The sequence below is a fragment of the Acomys minous genome (assembly GCF_964271855.1).
Source record: "Acomys minous genome assembly, chromosome: 4".
NCBI classification, from domain to species: Eukaryota; Metazoa; Chordata; class Mammalia; order Rodentia; family Muridae; genus Acomys; species Acomys minous.
In genome coordinates this window covers 92,159,768-92,173,788 of record NC_140486.1, presented here as the reverse complement: position 1 = coordinate 92,173,788, position 14,021 = coordinate 92,159,768, and the positions used below count along the sequence as shown (strand labels likewise).

At 41.6% G+C, this 14,021-nt stretch overlaps 1 protein-coding gene across 7 annotated transcripts in view; it reads right to left on the bottom strand.

Annotated features, from left to right (window-relative positions):
- The window catches only part of SPHKAP (SPHK1 interactor, AKAP domain containing), a 151,300-nt gene that overhangs the window by 107,829 nt on the left and 29,450 nt on the right, over nucleotides 1-14,021 (bottom strand). For 4 of the 7 annotated variants that reach the window (XM_084778927.1, XM_084778931.1, XM_084778929.1 and 1 more), the window contains one exon: nucleotides 7,891-7,990. In XM_084778927.1, coding sequence (XP_084635053.1) covers nucleotides 7,891-7,990 — 100 coding nt within the window. Of the gene's footprint in view, nucleotides 1-7,890; nucleotides 7,994-14,021 lie in introns of all 7 variants that reach the window. The other 3 variants (XM_084778926.1, XM_084778930.1, XM_084778928.1) reach the window with 1 other exon arrangement.

Here is a 14,021-nt window from a genome sequence, read left to right as displayed (position 1 = left end):
TGGTTGGGAGTGATGGAGCATGCCTATAATCCCACCACTCAGGGAGGCAGAGGCAGGCAGATCGATCTCTGTGAGTTCGAGGCCACCCTGGTCTACAAAGCGAGTCCAGGTCAGTCAAGGCTACACAGAGAAACCCTGTCTTGAAAATGCCAAAAAATAATTCCATGTACCGTTATGTTTTATGCGTATAAGTGTTTTGCCTGTGCATAGGCCTGTGATGGCAATGCCAGTAGAGTCTAAAAAAGAGCATCAGATCCCCTAGAACTGGTGTCACAGATGGTTGTGAGATGCTGTACAGGACCTAGAAGTTGAATTCAGGTCCTCTGGCAAAGCAGCCAGTGCTTTTAGCTGCTGAGCCATATCTCCATCACACTCCCTGCCCCCCCCCCCCCACACACACCAAGTTTCCATTTCTTTACTGCTATAGAATGGATATAAATTGAACCATCAAACCACTTGACAAAAAGTGATGAGGCCATTCTTTTGCATCGGATGCTGGACATGAAGACCACTAGTGTACTGCAGGATCACAGAGACCATGTGGGGACCCCCATTCGCTTTACAGAATGAAGGGAGATAATTCCTTCTTTAGACTACAGCTTCTTATTTCTTATTTTATTCATTCTCACTCTCTAAGTATTTCCTATCTGAATGGAAAGAGCTATCACTAATATAGAAGACAATAAACATTCACCATGATTTGGCTATATAACTGCCCAGCTCAGCCAGGCGTGGTAGCACACACCTTTAATCCCAGCACTCGGGAGGCAGAGGCAGGTGAGTTCGAGGCCAGCCTGGTCTACAAAACGAGTCTAGGACAGCCAAGATAACATTGAGAAACCCTGTCTCAAGAAAAAACAAACAAACAAACAAACAAAAACCTGCCTAGCTCAGTAAAATCGCTTAGCCTCTTGGAAACAATGCTGGGGTTTTGGCTCCAGATAGTTCTGCCATTAAAGAGATGGGTTGAATCATTTGAATGTGTGTGCCTCTACATATGCATCTGAAGCACATTTAAGCCACTTTAAGGGTCAGCAGTCACAGGAAAGAATGCTTGAAACATCACAGTCCAATCAGATATCATGGGAAGGTCACATTCTGTCTCTAGGCACCTGTGGGTTTCTCTGTCTGCTAACATTGATGAGTCCAAGTTTAAGGAGGGTTAGTTATCATGAGATGAAAAAAGAAAGATATTGGGCCCTACCAGCCCAGGATTGCTCAGGAAGGGTGGAGGAGAGCTGCATCTCTCAGATGAGAATGGCAGGAGTTGGCTCTCACACCCCCACCCTCCCTGTCCCAACCTGGCCCCATCAAGTCACCTGCCTCACCATCAACCTCTAGATAACCTTGGCAGTTATCAGTCCTCACTCCTTGTTTGACTCTATAAGGCCCTGCCAACCCTCAGCCCCTTAGTGGAAGATGAAGCATCTTCCAACACCCCCGCCCTGGCCAATCTTACATGGCCACACAAACCTTGCCTCAGAGATCAGGGCCATCTCCCCAGGGGCATTAATACCCGCCACGCCTCAATTAAACAAACCAGCTCTCTGAAGCTGTTCCCAAAACTGTGTTCTTTGCCCCACGCATTCACCACACCAACCAAGATCCTGCCTGCACCTACCCAGCCCCTCCCCCAGCTAAGCTTCTCTCCCTCCAGTCCAGCTTGGTGAGCCTGGCTATCCCTAGGGCGAGAGGTGGACACAGAGCCGGAGCGGCAGCAAGGCACTCTGGGTTTCTTGCTGAACTTGGGGCGTTGAGTTTTCTCTAAAAAAAAAAAAAATCATTTTTCGTCTCAATTTTATTTAGAAACTTGGTTCCACTCTATCTTAAATTGTAAATCTTTGGTTCATGAAATAAATCAAGGGTTGAGAATGTTCCCCTAGTGTGTCACTATGAAATAAAGTGCAATGCTTTCTAGGGAGAAGAAAATGTAAGAATAGTCAACACAGAAGAATATTGCATGAGATCAACCCATCAGCCTGAGACCACACACCAAGAAGAGAACCCTGGGATGCGGTTCAAGTGCTTAGAGGATGGAGTTCAAGTGCTTGAGTGGATTCCATGTTCAGGTCTTATAAGGCTACAACAGAGACTTTTCACTTAAAGTTCCATGAATAGAAAATTATACTAATTTATGTTATATAGCAGAAATCCTTACAAACAGTGTAGTAAAGCTGGCTCTGTTTATCGTGTAAGGATGTACAATAAAGAGAACATTAGGCACTGTCTCTGAGAAAAGCTGCCCCAGGGTCACTGGGAGAGAAAAATAGCATCTGCTTCACCTCCCAGCTCTTCCCAGCTTTCTGCAGCATTGCATGTGTGTGATCCCAGCATTTAACATGCACAACTTTGAGAATCCCATTTTGAACACTAAAACTTATCCTGGATCTTCACAGTCACTAAATTAGACTGTCATGTAGGTGACTCAGCAACACATTCCAACTTGAATGGACCAATAGATCTGCTTAATTCCTGTGCTGAGTAAGCGTGTAAGGCCGTGTCCAGACACAAGCTTCCTTATCAATGTCAGTTAAGACAAAGGGAAATAGTAGCAGCAACAGCAGCAGCAGCAGCAGCAGTATATTAAGCCATGTAGTAACTAGCATCTTAATACAAATTTATTGGGTAATCTTCCTAGCTCTTAAAAGCAAAGGTGAGGGGCCAGGTGATAGGTGAGTCGTTAAATGCCTTCCTTGTAAGCATAGAGGTATGAGTTCATTGCCAAACCTATATTTAAAAACAAAATCTGGGAGGAGTTAGGGGGAGTAGGAGATTATGATTAAAGTATATTGCATCAGTATTTTAAAAATGAAAAATGAAAACAAGCCAGGAATCCAGTATTTTCTTGTAATCCCAGGTATGGGGAGGGGGGTGGGGGAGGGATTCTGAAGGCTCCCTGTCTGGCCAGCTTAGTCTCCTCGATGAGTTCCAGGCCAGAAAGAGATAGAGATAGATAAATAGATAAATGATAGATAGATAGATAGATAGATAGATAGATAGATAGATAGATAGATAGATAGAATAAGGAATGACAACTAAAACTTTCCACTTACACCTCTCTCTTTCTCTCTCTCTCTCTCTCTCTCTCTCTCTCTCTCTCTCTCTCTCTCTCTCTCTCTCTCTCTTGCACACGCACATGCAAACACACCTGCATACCTGTGAGCACACAGAGATAAGAAAACAAGGGAATGAGCATCTCTGCACCTAGAGTCAGCGTGATCACGTGCTTGTTCTGTACACCGGAGCATTTGTTTTCAAGAGCAGGGATGTTCTATCACCAAAGCTCCAGGCAGTGTCTCAAACCACTACCACTGGGTCATCCGGAATCTCTGGAAAGGCAGCCTCACAATGTAGAAAACACAAAGGGAAGAATCCCTCATTTGAATAAGTCCATCCAAGTGCATTATCTGACGCAATGGCCTTTCCCCAGCCATGGCTTCCGGTTACCAGAGGTTCTGAGCCAGCTTCTGAAACCCTGGGAGATTACTTGTGAAACACACACCAAAGAAATCATCACATTGGTGCTTTTCAGTGGGTGATTATTTGTCTAGAGCATTACCCTCTGATCCTGATCTTATTTCTACCACCAGCTGCCTTAGCAATATGTCAGTTCTGACCAGAGGGCTTGAGGAATAGTAAGTTGAACTTGGGAACTCGTGGTAGATTCCAATTGTTCATGATACTTTTACTAAACTTCAACTGGAGTGTGAAGGTTGATCCAGCTGGATGATAGGCCTTGCCCCTTCTAAGATATAATTAGCTTTGTGATGAACTCCGTGTGTGTGTGTGTGTGTGTGTGTGTGTGTGTGTGTCGGTGTACTTTTGAGACAATGTCCCATTATGTAGCCCAGGATGATCAGATATGTAATGAATAATTGCTTTAATCTCCCACAGGCCAAGGCTGCTTTTGTAAGGTCCCATTTGTCTTTGTGTGGACATTTATGAATAAGAGATGCTCGCTTCCCCAGTCCATTTATCTGTGATTAACAAGATTTGAAATCCAATCAGTAATCATTGAGATTAATTGGTAGTAAAGATAATAAAGGCACACAATCATTCGATGTCTTTTGGCTAAGAGCCTATGTACTGGGTATAGAGAAGGGTTGAGTGCTGTGAGTTACTTTGGTGTGAGCACCAGTGTGCCAGAGCACAGTGCAAATGTGGATGTCAGAGGACAACCCGGGTGCTAATCCTTGCCTTCTAGCTTGCTTGAGATGGGTTCTCTCTGGTTGTCCACTGCTGCCTTGTATGCTGTATGACCGTTTATGGCACCCGGAGTTTCTGCTTCCCATCTGGAAGGGGCACCTGACACCACAAGTGCTTGTGTTGCTATCTCTGACTTGTACACGGGTTCTAAAGACCCAAACTCAGGTTTTTATAACTTCACCGCAAGCTCTCTGTCAAGTGAGCCATCTCCTCAGCGTCAGGCAATCCCACCCCAAATGATCTGTGACTGACTAATCAAGTACGACTAAACAATCCTTTGAATATAAGAAACGGTTTAAATCAATGGGATCTACTATGCAGACTCGGAACACAAAGGTCTTGGCTAAGTAGCAGCAGCAGCAGACCATTCCACAGTCTGTGCACCCACTCAGATCTTTGCCAAGCACTGGGCCTGAACCAGATGCACTTCCCTATAGCAATGGCTGCCTCCTGGGTTCCCTCACCTCCTGCTCCTCCTCCTCCTGCTGCTGCTGCTGCTTTCTTTTTTCATTTTGTTGCAAATAGACTTTTCTCTCACATAATACATCCTGATTAAGGATTCCCCTCCCTTCACTGGCCCCAGTCCCCACACCAACTAGCTCTCACCTGGATCCACTCCCTTCCAGCCTTCACTAGAAAGCAAGCAGGCTCACAGGGAGGAAGGCTTCTTTCTCACTACTTTAGACTGTTTTGAGATATGACTATAATTAACTTGTAAACTTCTCCTTTACTTTACCCATGTGGAAACATAGTTACCTGTTAAAGGATACCACATATTTCCCTGGTGAGGGCAGTTTGTGATCCATCTTTGCATCTACCCTCAGGATCTAAGAGGCTTTGGAGTATATTTAGGTTGGCCTTCATGAAATTGCCTAAGTTTGATCACTTTGGGTTTGTAATAAAAGGTAATTTAATATCATTAAACTGATTAACACTTGTTCGGAATTAATTGTAGAATCAGTTACTTTTAAATTTGATCAGTATATAAATACATAACCTAGGGGCTGGAGAGATGGTTCAGAGGTTAAGAGCACTGCCTGTTCTTCCGGATTCTCTTGAATTCAATTCCCAGCAACCACATGGTGGCTTACAACCATCTATAATGTGATCTGAGGCACTCTTCTGGCCTGAAGATGTATACACAGGCAGAGCACTGTATACATAATAAGTAAGTAAGTAAGTAAGTAAGTAAGTAAGTAAGTAAATAAATAAATAAATAAATAAATCTTTAAAAAATGCATATCCTATTCATATGGGTATGCAGAAATATTACATGTGTATACTAATAAAATCTTTCAGAAGCTGGGTGTGGTGGTGCACGCCTTTAATCCCAGCACTTGGAAGGCAGAGGCAGGTGGATCTCTGTGAGTTTGAGGCCAGCCTGGTCTACAAAGTGATTCCAGGACAGCCAAGATAACATAGAGAAACCCTGTCTCAAACAAACAAACAAACAAACAAACAAAAGCTTTCAGAATTGAGCTTTGGGTTTAATTTGTTTTAGTTGATGCTACATAGCCATTTGGCCTAAATTTGCTATATTCCTCTGGCTCTCCTCATCACTCCTGAAAGGTTTTAATTTTTTGAGTAAACACCCAGCTTCTACTAGGTGTCAGTTCTGTAGCTTCCAGACATGAGTTCTCAAAACAGAAAGGAACATGGCTATCTTCCCCCTCCCCCACCCCACAGAAATGGCTATAACCAAGATAACATCATGAATTACTGTCTCATTATTGAGTTATTTTTTCTGGGACTGTACTCTCCTTTGATAAAATTATCCTGTCTAACAACATTAGCAGTAGGTAATCTTTCTTTTGGGTGCTTATGAGATGCCAGACAGCGTTCTCAGCACGTCACGTCTGATGCCTCATTCTGGCCGTGTCTCACTCCTTTGAGGAAGGTAATATTAATATCTTCATTTCTCAGGTAAGGAAACTGAGGCACCTAGAGCTAATCATTTGCTGCAAATCACACAACTCACAACAATTGAGGAGCTGGCTGTCATATCCAGGCATTGTGGCCTCAGTCCTTTCAAATACCACGTAGACGCTCACCAACAGCAATGCATGTGCCTTAGAAATTAGAATGCATTGAGGACCCACCGGCTTTACATAGTACCTGGTGAGTGCTGCATGATTTGAAGTTACAGATTCGGGAACGTACCTAAAGTCTGAAGGTTGCAGCTTGCTCCCCTTGTAAGAAGCTCAAAATCATTTTGAGCTGTAGGATCTCACCTCAGTATCTTACACTAATTATTGGGACTTAAACCAATTCTCCTATAGATACTTTATAACCATAATACCTCCTAGTAAGAGGCCCCAATCAGACAGGTTTATTCTGGATTTGGTTTTGAGTGAACACATGAGTTAGGCTTCCTCTTACATGGCTCACAAAGGCTCTGGGTAGACACTGGTACCAATCCTGTAGTCCCACTGAGAAGGGACAGAGTGTTTAGCCTGAGTAGGGAAGGGGGTCTGGTCATTAGAGGCAAGCCTCTGATGGAGATAGAGGAAACTTGGCTTCAGGCTCATGTGGTTTAGCTCATTACAATCACAAAAGTAACAGGGTCAAGAGATCACAGACAGGAACCTTTGAACCTATGACCTGCAGTAAATCTTTCCTATTTAAACTTACTTATCTTAGTAGTTTTGCCTCAGCTAAGGAAAGCATATAGCATGAAAATACATTGGTATAATTGTGTTTACTGTTTCTTTTCTATACTGATTCTGTTTTCTAGTATATATGTTTCTTAATTGTTTTATACTTTAAAATTATCAGTGTATTTAGAAAGTTACATAGGCAAGAGAATAGATAAGCTGATTCAGTGGGCAGAGTCCTCAACAATTTGATTTATGTGTAATATATGTACAGCTATGAATATATTTAATGTATATTACATATGGATAGCATGTATGTATATGACATTTACATATAATAATGTCTTCATTTACACATAATGTGTTTGTATTATTAAAAAATATATTGCTATACATAAAATAGCCCAGGTGGCATTCTTTGAGCTTGAATGAGCAGCACTCCACTGTCCTTTATAAATCAGTATTAAATAATGACAAAATATTAATTGGCAGAATCAGGACCTTAGATATTTTGCTTTACATTTTGGGCCTTAGTTGGGTTGACAGAAAAAAAAAAATAGCACAGTTAGATTGTATTATTCTATGTTACACAAACAATTATTTTCTGAAAGTATCACGAAATAAGATGTTTGGCCAGGATTTTAGGAAATGCAATTGTGCTTCTAAGGTAAGCCAAGCACACCCCATTGGGAAGCCATACTCTACCCTTTGGCAGTGATAACGTTCTCTTTGATATGACATAGCTTCAAACAGTAGGTCCAGCCACTGAAAACCTGGGAAGGCTTCCCATGACAAGTGGCTCTTTTCTATGGCTCCCTTTGGGCCCAGGTCTGAGACAAGAGGGGGAATTGGGTTGGGTGGGTATTGAGGCATCTTACCCCTCTCAAGTTGGGGCTCTGGGAATTGTTCAGCTATTCAATCATTTCTATGAAGTGCACTTTCAAAAATGTCATCAAGGCATACTTGGGAAAACAAAAGGTGGGTCATTTGGTTGTTTTCTTGGTTGTCTCTGTGTAAGGAAGCATGCTCGAAAGGCCAAGCTCAGGTGCTGTTCCTCCGGCAGGAAGAAAGTGTCCTGAGGAGGGATTACCTTCTTACAGGCGGTGATGGAGCCAGCCAGGCTGCCTGCTGCACTGCTGCTGCTGGGCTGTGCTTCTGAGACCTCGTGCATCAGTGGCGACTCCAGGGTGCTGCTGCGTGTGCCCCAAACACCAAAGAAAGAGAACACAGTCCAGTGAGTCACCTCTCCACTTAGACACGCAGCTCGAATCGAGCATCGTGTGACATCAAACGCTTCTTTGCTGATTGCACGCAGCACCACCCATCCTGCCTAAACTGCCCTTTTCTTGTTGGGCTCGCTTTTGTGAATTGGAAAGATGAGGGGCAATCATATTATGAACGGAAAACTGCAAGCCGTTGAGTCCCACAATGCTTAAGTGGACACAGTCCCATCTGTCCGACTTCTAACAATGCTAGCCGCTTTTCTCAAGCAGTTTTTAAAACCAAGTCAAGCATTCTCACTTGTCCCATTAGTTCAGCCCTGCCAAACCAATGCGTCATAAAATGAACATCTCATTTTTTCACAATGGAGCTAAAAAATAACTTTCGCAAGGATATGATATGACACCAGGAAGACTGAACTCAGCAGGGGCCTGTTACCCGATCACCATCTCTATGGTGACAGCGTATCCTTCATCTTGCCTGTTTCCAAATTTTGGAATGCTCCCGTACATCTATATGAAAACTTGCTGGGTTTGTCTGTGTTCAGAACTGCATAAATATTTTTAAAGATTTAGAATTGTTGCTACATTTTTAAGAGGTGATAAAAACTGAAGGCTTTATTTTTTTCCAATATCTGCTTTTCATTACATAACTAACAGTTGAAAATTAAGCCCCTTTTAAATACTAAAAAGTCCTGTGAATTTTTATAAGCATTTCTAAGTATTGTTCTCCTTCTGAAAACATGAAAATATGGGATCTCATGTCTTAAGTCATGTGCTTGACCCTGATTGTTGCTCATCATATAGAATATGCATAATTTATTAAAAAGTTTCTATTGAAACATTATCTAATGGTTTCATATGAAATTTTTTGAGATGTGGATATCTTTGCTAAAAAAAAAAAAAACAAATCAATTCAACAGACAGCATATTCCTAACAGTACCCGACTCTTAAGCTCCCAGTTATAAATTAGTTTTATAAAATCATGGTGTGAGTGTAGTCTGTTGGTATTTTCAGCAATTGCAGTAAATGAAGGTGTTTTGTGACCAATCATCTGGTCTAGCAAAGTTTCTATAGAGTTCAAACTTCTCATCTTTTCCTGAGTAACGAATGCCCTGAGGATAATGAATTCAATATAAGGAAAAGGCAAACCCCACATTTTCCTTGATTAAAGAAGGAAAAGTAAAAAGGGAAGGAAATAGTCATGGGAGAAACAAGGGTGATATGGAGGAATAGAGTAAAGAAAACTGCAAACAAAGTGAGTTAACATGGGTTACAAATGTCAATATGTGATACATAAGATCATAGCCAAGCTAATACTCATCCACAGTTACTGGTCTACGAATACAGAAAATAATGCATGATTCTTATTAGGAGTCACTCGAGCCCTGCAGGCAGGAATTCAGGAAGAGACTTCTGTGTCCTATTGGTATTGTACACCTCCAATTATCACTGGTGAGCTGGTGGATCACGTATACCAATCATCCTAGGACTTAGGTGCAGAGTTAGGGCACATTCTGCATCTTTTTAAAAAAATAGGTTTAGAGATCCTTTGGAAGTAGAAAGGCTGAGAAGTAAAATTGAGAGAGGCCTTGGGCTACACATTGCTGATAGGACACAGTAGAAATAGCAAGTCAAGAAGCGGCAACTTCTCTGGAAGGAAGTTCATCTGGCTTAAAGAGCTGATTAGACACCAAGTCAGAAAGCAGGTGATACGAGAGTGAGTAAGAGGTAGTAAGCCTTGAACCCCACGTAGTTGCCGACCAAGCATATACTACCTACCAGGCCTGGGATAGTGCTCAGACGCCTTAGAACTGTTCACTCATCCATTAAAGGGAAGAAAGAGATACTCTGCCCATAGACTTCTTGGTGATAGTCTGTCTCCTTGACAGATGAAAAGATGCACACAGGAACTTAAATTGTGTTACTTGTCATACTCCATTTGCTCAATTAAGACCACAGAAGCAATAAATAACTATGTACATGCATATACTTTTAGCTACTGTTGTGAGAACTAAATGAGGAAATAGAGTTGACATCATAAGTATAAACTCAGTGTGCTGAGTGTATTACGTAACGACAAGCATTGTGTGATGTCACCACACCAAAACTGGATCCAGATATACCTTCTCCTGTCCCAAATCACCCGAGACAGGGCTTTGATGATATCTAATATCCACAACAAAATATAGGAAGACCTGCCTTTTAACACCGGGATGTGTATGGGTTTGGGTTTCCACTGTGTGACTTTATAATTGGCTCCATCCATTCCATGGCCTTTGGGTTAGAGATGGGATGGGTGATGTGAGTTTTTAATGAAGATTTTTGTCCTTAGTCTCCAAGGAGGTAAGACTTTGGCTGCTCCAGATTGAGGCAAGATGGTGGTGACCTGGGACTCAGGCATTTATTAATATTAGCACAAGTTGACATGAAAAGAATTGCTGTCAAGACACATATTACCATTCTGTAGGTTTCTCTGATGGGAAAGACTGTAAATCCTTCCTGGGGACATTTTCCTTTGATTTGGACAGGTGTTGGCAATATTAATTAAGGCTAGCCTTTCAGGCTGGTTTCTATGTGGATTTCTACCAAATCTGTTTAAATGAGAGGGAAGATTAAGCGGGAAAGAAGACAAAAAAAGCAAAGCATGATGTGAAGCAGTGATTTTAAGCCTGTCCTCTATCAAGCAACCTTCTTTACAGAAAAATAAGATGCATTTGTGAACACAAGACATCTTCAGAGGCCACTGCACTTCCCTTTTCACTGCCTCATGTGGAGTGAAGGAGAAAGCCACCATCGAGGGTCCCGTGGTCTCCCCAGGGGCAAGTATTCCACAACTAGCCTTTTCCATATATTCCTACTCAGAACTTGTTCCAGAAACTGGAATTGGAATTCGGGTTCTTCCTTATAGCGACTGAAGCAGAATTTAAGAACTGACACTAAAGTCAAGCGACAGCCATGCCCCACAATGTCCGCAAAGCACTTGTCTGTTGTGTTAAGCGATGTGCACCCTGATTTGCCATGATCTTTTCTGTACATGATGTCTTTCACTCAAGAACATTCTCTCTACTTTTCCTCCTCTATCAGTTTTGCCTCAGCTTATAAATTACTTCAGGTTTCTCCTTCGTCCATTCTCCCCACTGTGACCGCAGTCCTCTTCAGCATCCTTTAGAAGTGCCATGCACACACAAACCCATTTACAGCTCTTACTCTTCCCACCTCAATCTACGGAGTGAAATACTCACTGTCTTCTGCGTCCCGGGAGCATCCCGAGCCACATCTGCTCCAGCCCTTGTCAAGAACGCCGATTTGTGTACAGTATTTCTCTGCCTCTCCCTTTACAATGTGAGTTTTAAAAGTGCAGCAACCGCAAAGGACCCAGGACTGCTGAGGTCATTTGTTCCCACCTTTCTGAGAAATCAGTTAACCTCGGAAGATTAGGCACAAACATGTGTTTGCATTCACTGTTTAATTTTCAGTAGCAGTGACAGATGGTAGGATAAGCCCTGTCTGAGAAGATAATTTGAAGTAGTTCCCAGGATAGTTCTAACGGAAAAAAAAAAGAGACCCTACTGTTATTGTTGCTAAACACTTTCAGAAGATTGTGAAATATAAGATTTGCTCTTGAGTTCTCTCCCCTAAAGGATGCTTTTTGTAAAATGTTGTGATTGTCATTTGCTGTTTGGTTGTCTCAGCCCTTGTCAGTCTCTATTCTGATCCTCTCATGTCAATGCTGGGAGAAAATTCTCAGATCCGTCTGAAGAGATCTTGAGTGAGCAACTGAGATGCTCCCATTAATATCAACTTAAACAAGTTCTATGATCGCTGCAGATTATTTAGAGGAATTTAAAAATACGTACTTGCCCAGTTCAAAATGAAAGATTGCTCTACTGAATGTCCTTAATTTATCCTCATGCAAAGGATCTGCTAAATGTGCACATCAGGCATGTAGGTCAATCTTTCAAAAACGACTTTGTACTACAAATTACATGATGTGCTGGTGTCTTTCTTTTATATCCTGAGCCATCTCTTGACTGAGATTTGGTTCTTGTCACTGATTTTTAGTCTGACTTTTGTGAGCACCCTTTTCAGCTATGCCTGGACCTTGATCTACTGAGCCTTATATGAACAATTAACTTCTCTACCACAGTTCAACAAGAAGCTTCCTACACTGGGTGTCTGACCAACTCTCTTATCTCTCCCCTAGATGCTGTCCTTGGCCTGACTTTAGCAAGGTCGTTCAATTCCTTTTCACAGATTCCCCTAACATTGATATACCTTCCTACCATTTCCACGTTCTGTCTTCCTTTCATCCTGCCTCTTGTCTATAAATCTCCCCTTTGTATCTTTAGAGAGAAGTTCAGATCTGTACCGATGTCACTTGCACCTATTATAATGGCTTATGTAAAATCTATCTTGCCAACTCCAGCAGATTTCTGGCACAAAAACTATTGCATTATACATGGTATTTTCTAGTTATAGCGACAAGGCAAAATTTTGTGTTCTTTTTATTTTAATTTTGTGTCCATATGTATGCTGCCCTGCTGGGGGTATCCATGCAAACTGAATTATTCATCCATTCAACTGTGGCTGAAAGGGCTATTGAGTCCTCATGAGTTGTAGGAGTTTAGTGAATGTATCAGAAGAACCAGTTAGTCAACTTTGAAAATATCATCTTCTGTGTATCCTGTTTGAGTATTGAAAGGTTTTCAGCTGGACGCAGTGGTGCACACTTGTAATCCCAGCATTTAGGGGGGCAGAGGCAAGAGGGTCTCTGTGAGTTCAAGGCCAGCCTGGTCTACAAAGTGAGTCTAGGACAGCAAAGGCTACACAGAGAAACCCTTCTTGAAAAAAACTAAATAAAAACATTTTCAAAACATCAAAGAATAAAGTGTAGATCTTTGATAGCATACACTAGTGGAATAATAACAGTAAAGTGCTAACAGAAGTGAGTGAAAATGAACAGCTTACTATATGTCACTAGTATACCTCAAGGAAAGTATAGACAATATTATAACATTGTGATGTATTATCAAAGAATGAAAAGCATTCCCTTGTACATAAAAATAGTTGATGACTTCTTCTAAAAAATAACTTTTGTCCTTCTATTACATAGAATGTTGTTGCAGATCCAATCTTGGGTATCATTTTTGTGTAGTGGTTGGTGGTAAAAATAAGAGACTACAACAGGTCCTTTATTATTAATCATAAAACCAATGGGTTCTTCTTGGTGGAGTTAATGGCTGCAAGTTAGCTGTGCCCTAATTCAGTCTCAGGATTAAGTAGCAGAGAAAGAACAAAGGCGTGATTATAGTCTTGTTACGTCCCTTGAAATATAATTTGTAAAGCGAATAGCTAGTAATTTCTCTGTTTTCAGTCCTGCTTGTATTGAAGTCTTTCATCCTGAGAATTGTGGTGGATAATGTATAATTAAAGCTCTTTATTTGGAGATCTCAAAATCTATCAGCTATGTCCATACATAATGTGGGAATACATCTTAGTTGGATATTAGTCTTAATTGGATACTAGGCAGAATGACTGGATTGCAACAGGAAAGACAAGCAACAGTGACTGCTGATATAGGAGCCCGGTTCTGCTTCCTCACGCTGTTATGGATGGCGCAGGGGCAGGAAGAGCACTTGCAGGGCAGGTGCTGGGTGTCAGCTCATGGGCTTTGCAAGCTCACGCTATTCCTACCAAGGAGGCGATTACAGACAACATACACACAGCTTTAATTACTACTGTCCAGATTTTTAGAAATTTTTAATGCTGTTTCACAATCTCAGACTTCACCGAGATCCTAAGATATAATTTGGAAACTGTACCACTTTGCTCAGAAAAAGGATCCGTCCAGAGAACATCAAAACTTGGCTGTCCTTTCTATTTGTATTAACTAGGGCTATGGGGGGAAATTGTTTCAAAACATATGTGCTACCAATGATATGTACAAAAATATGAGCCAGTAATGATAAGACAGGAAGTTCACAGTACTCTTGCTAA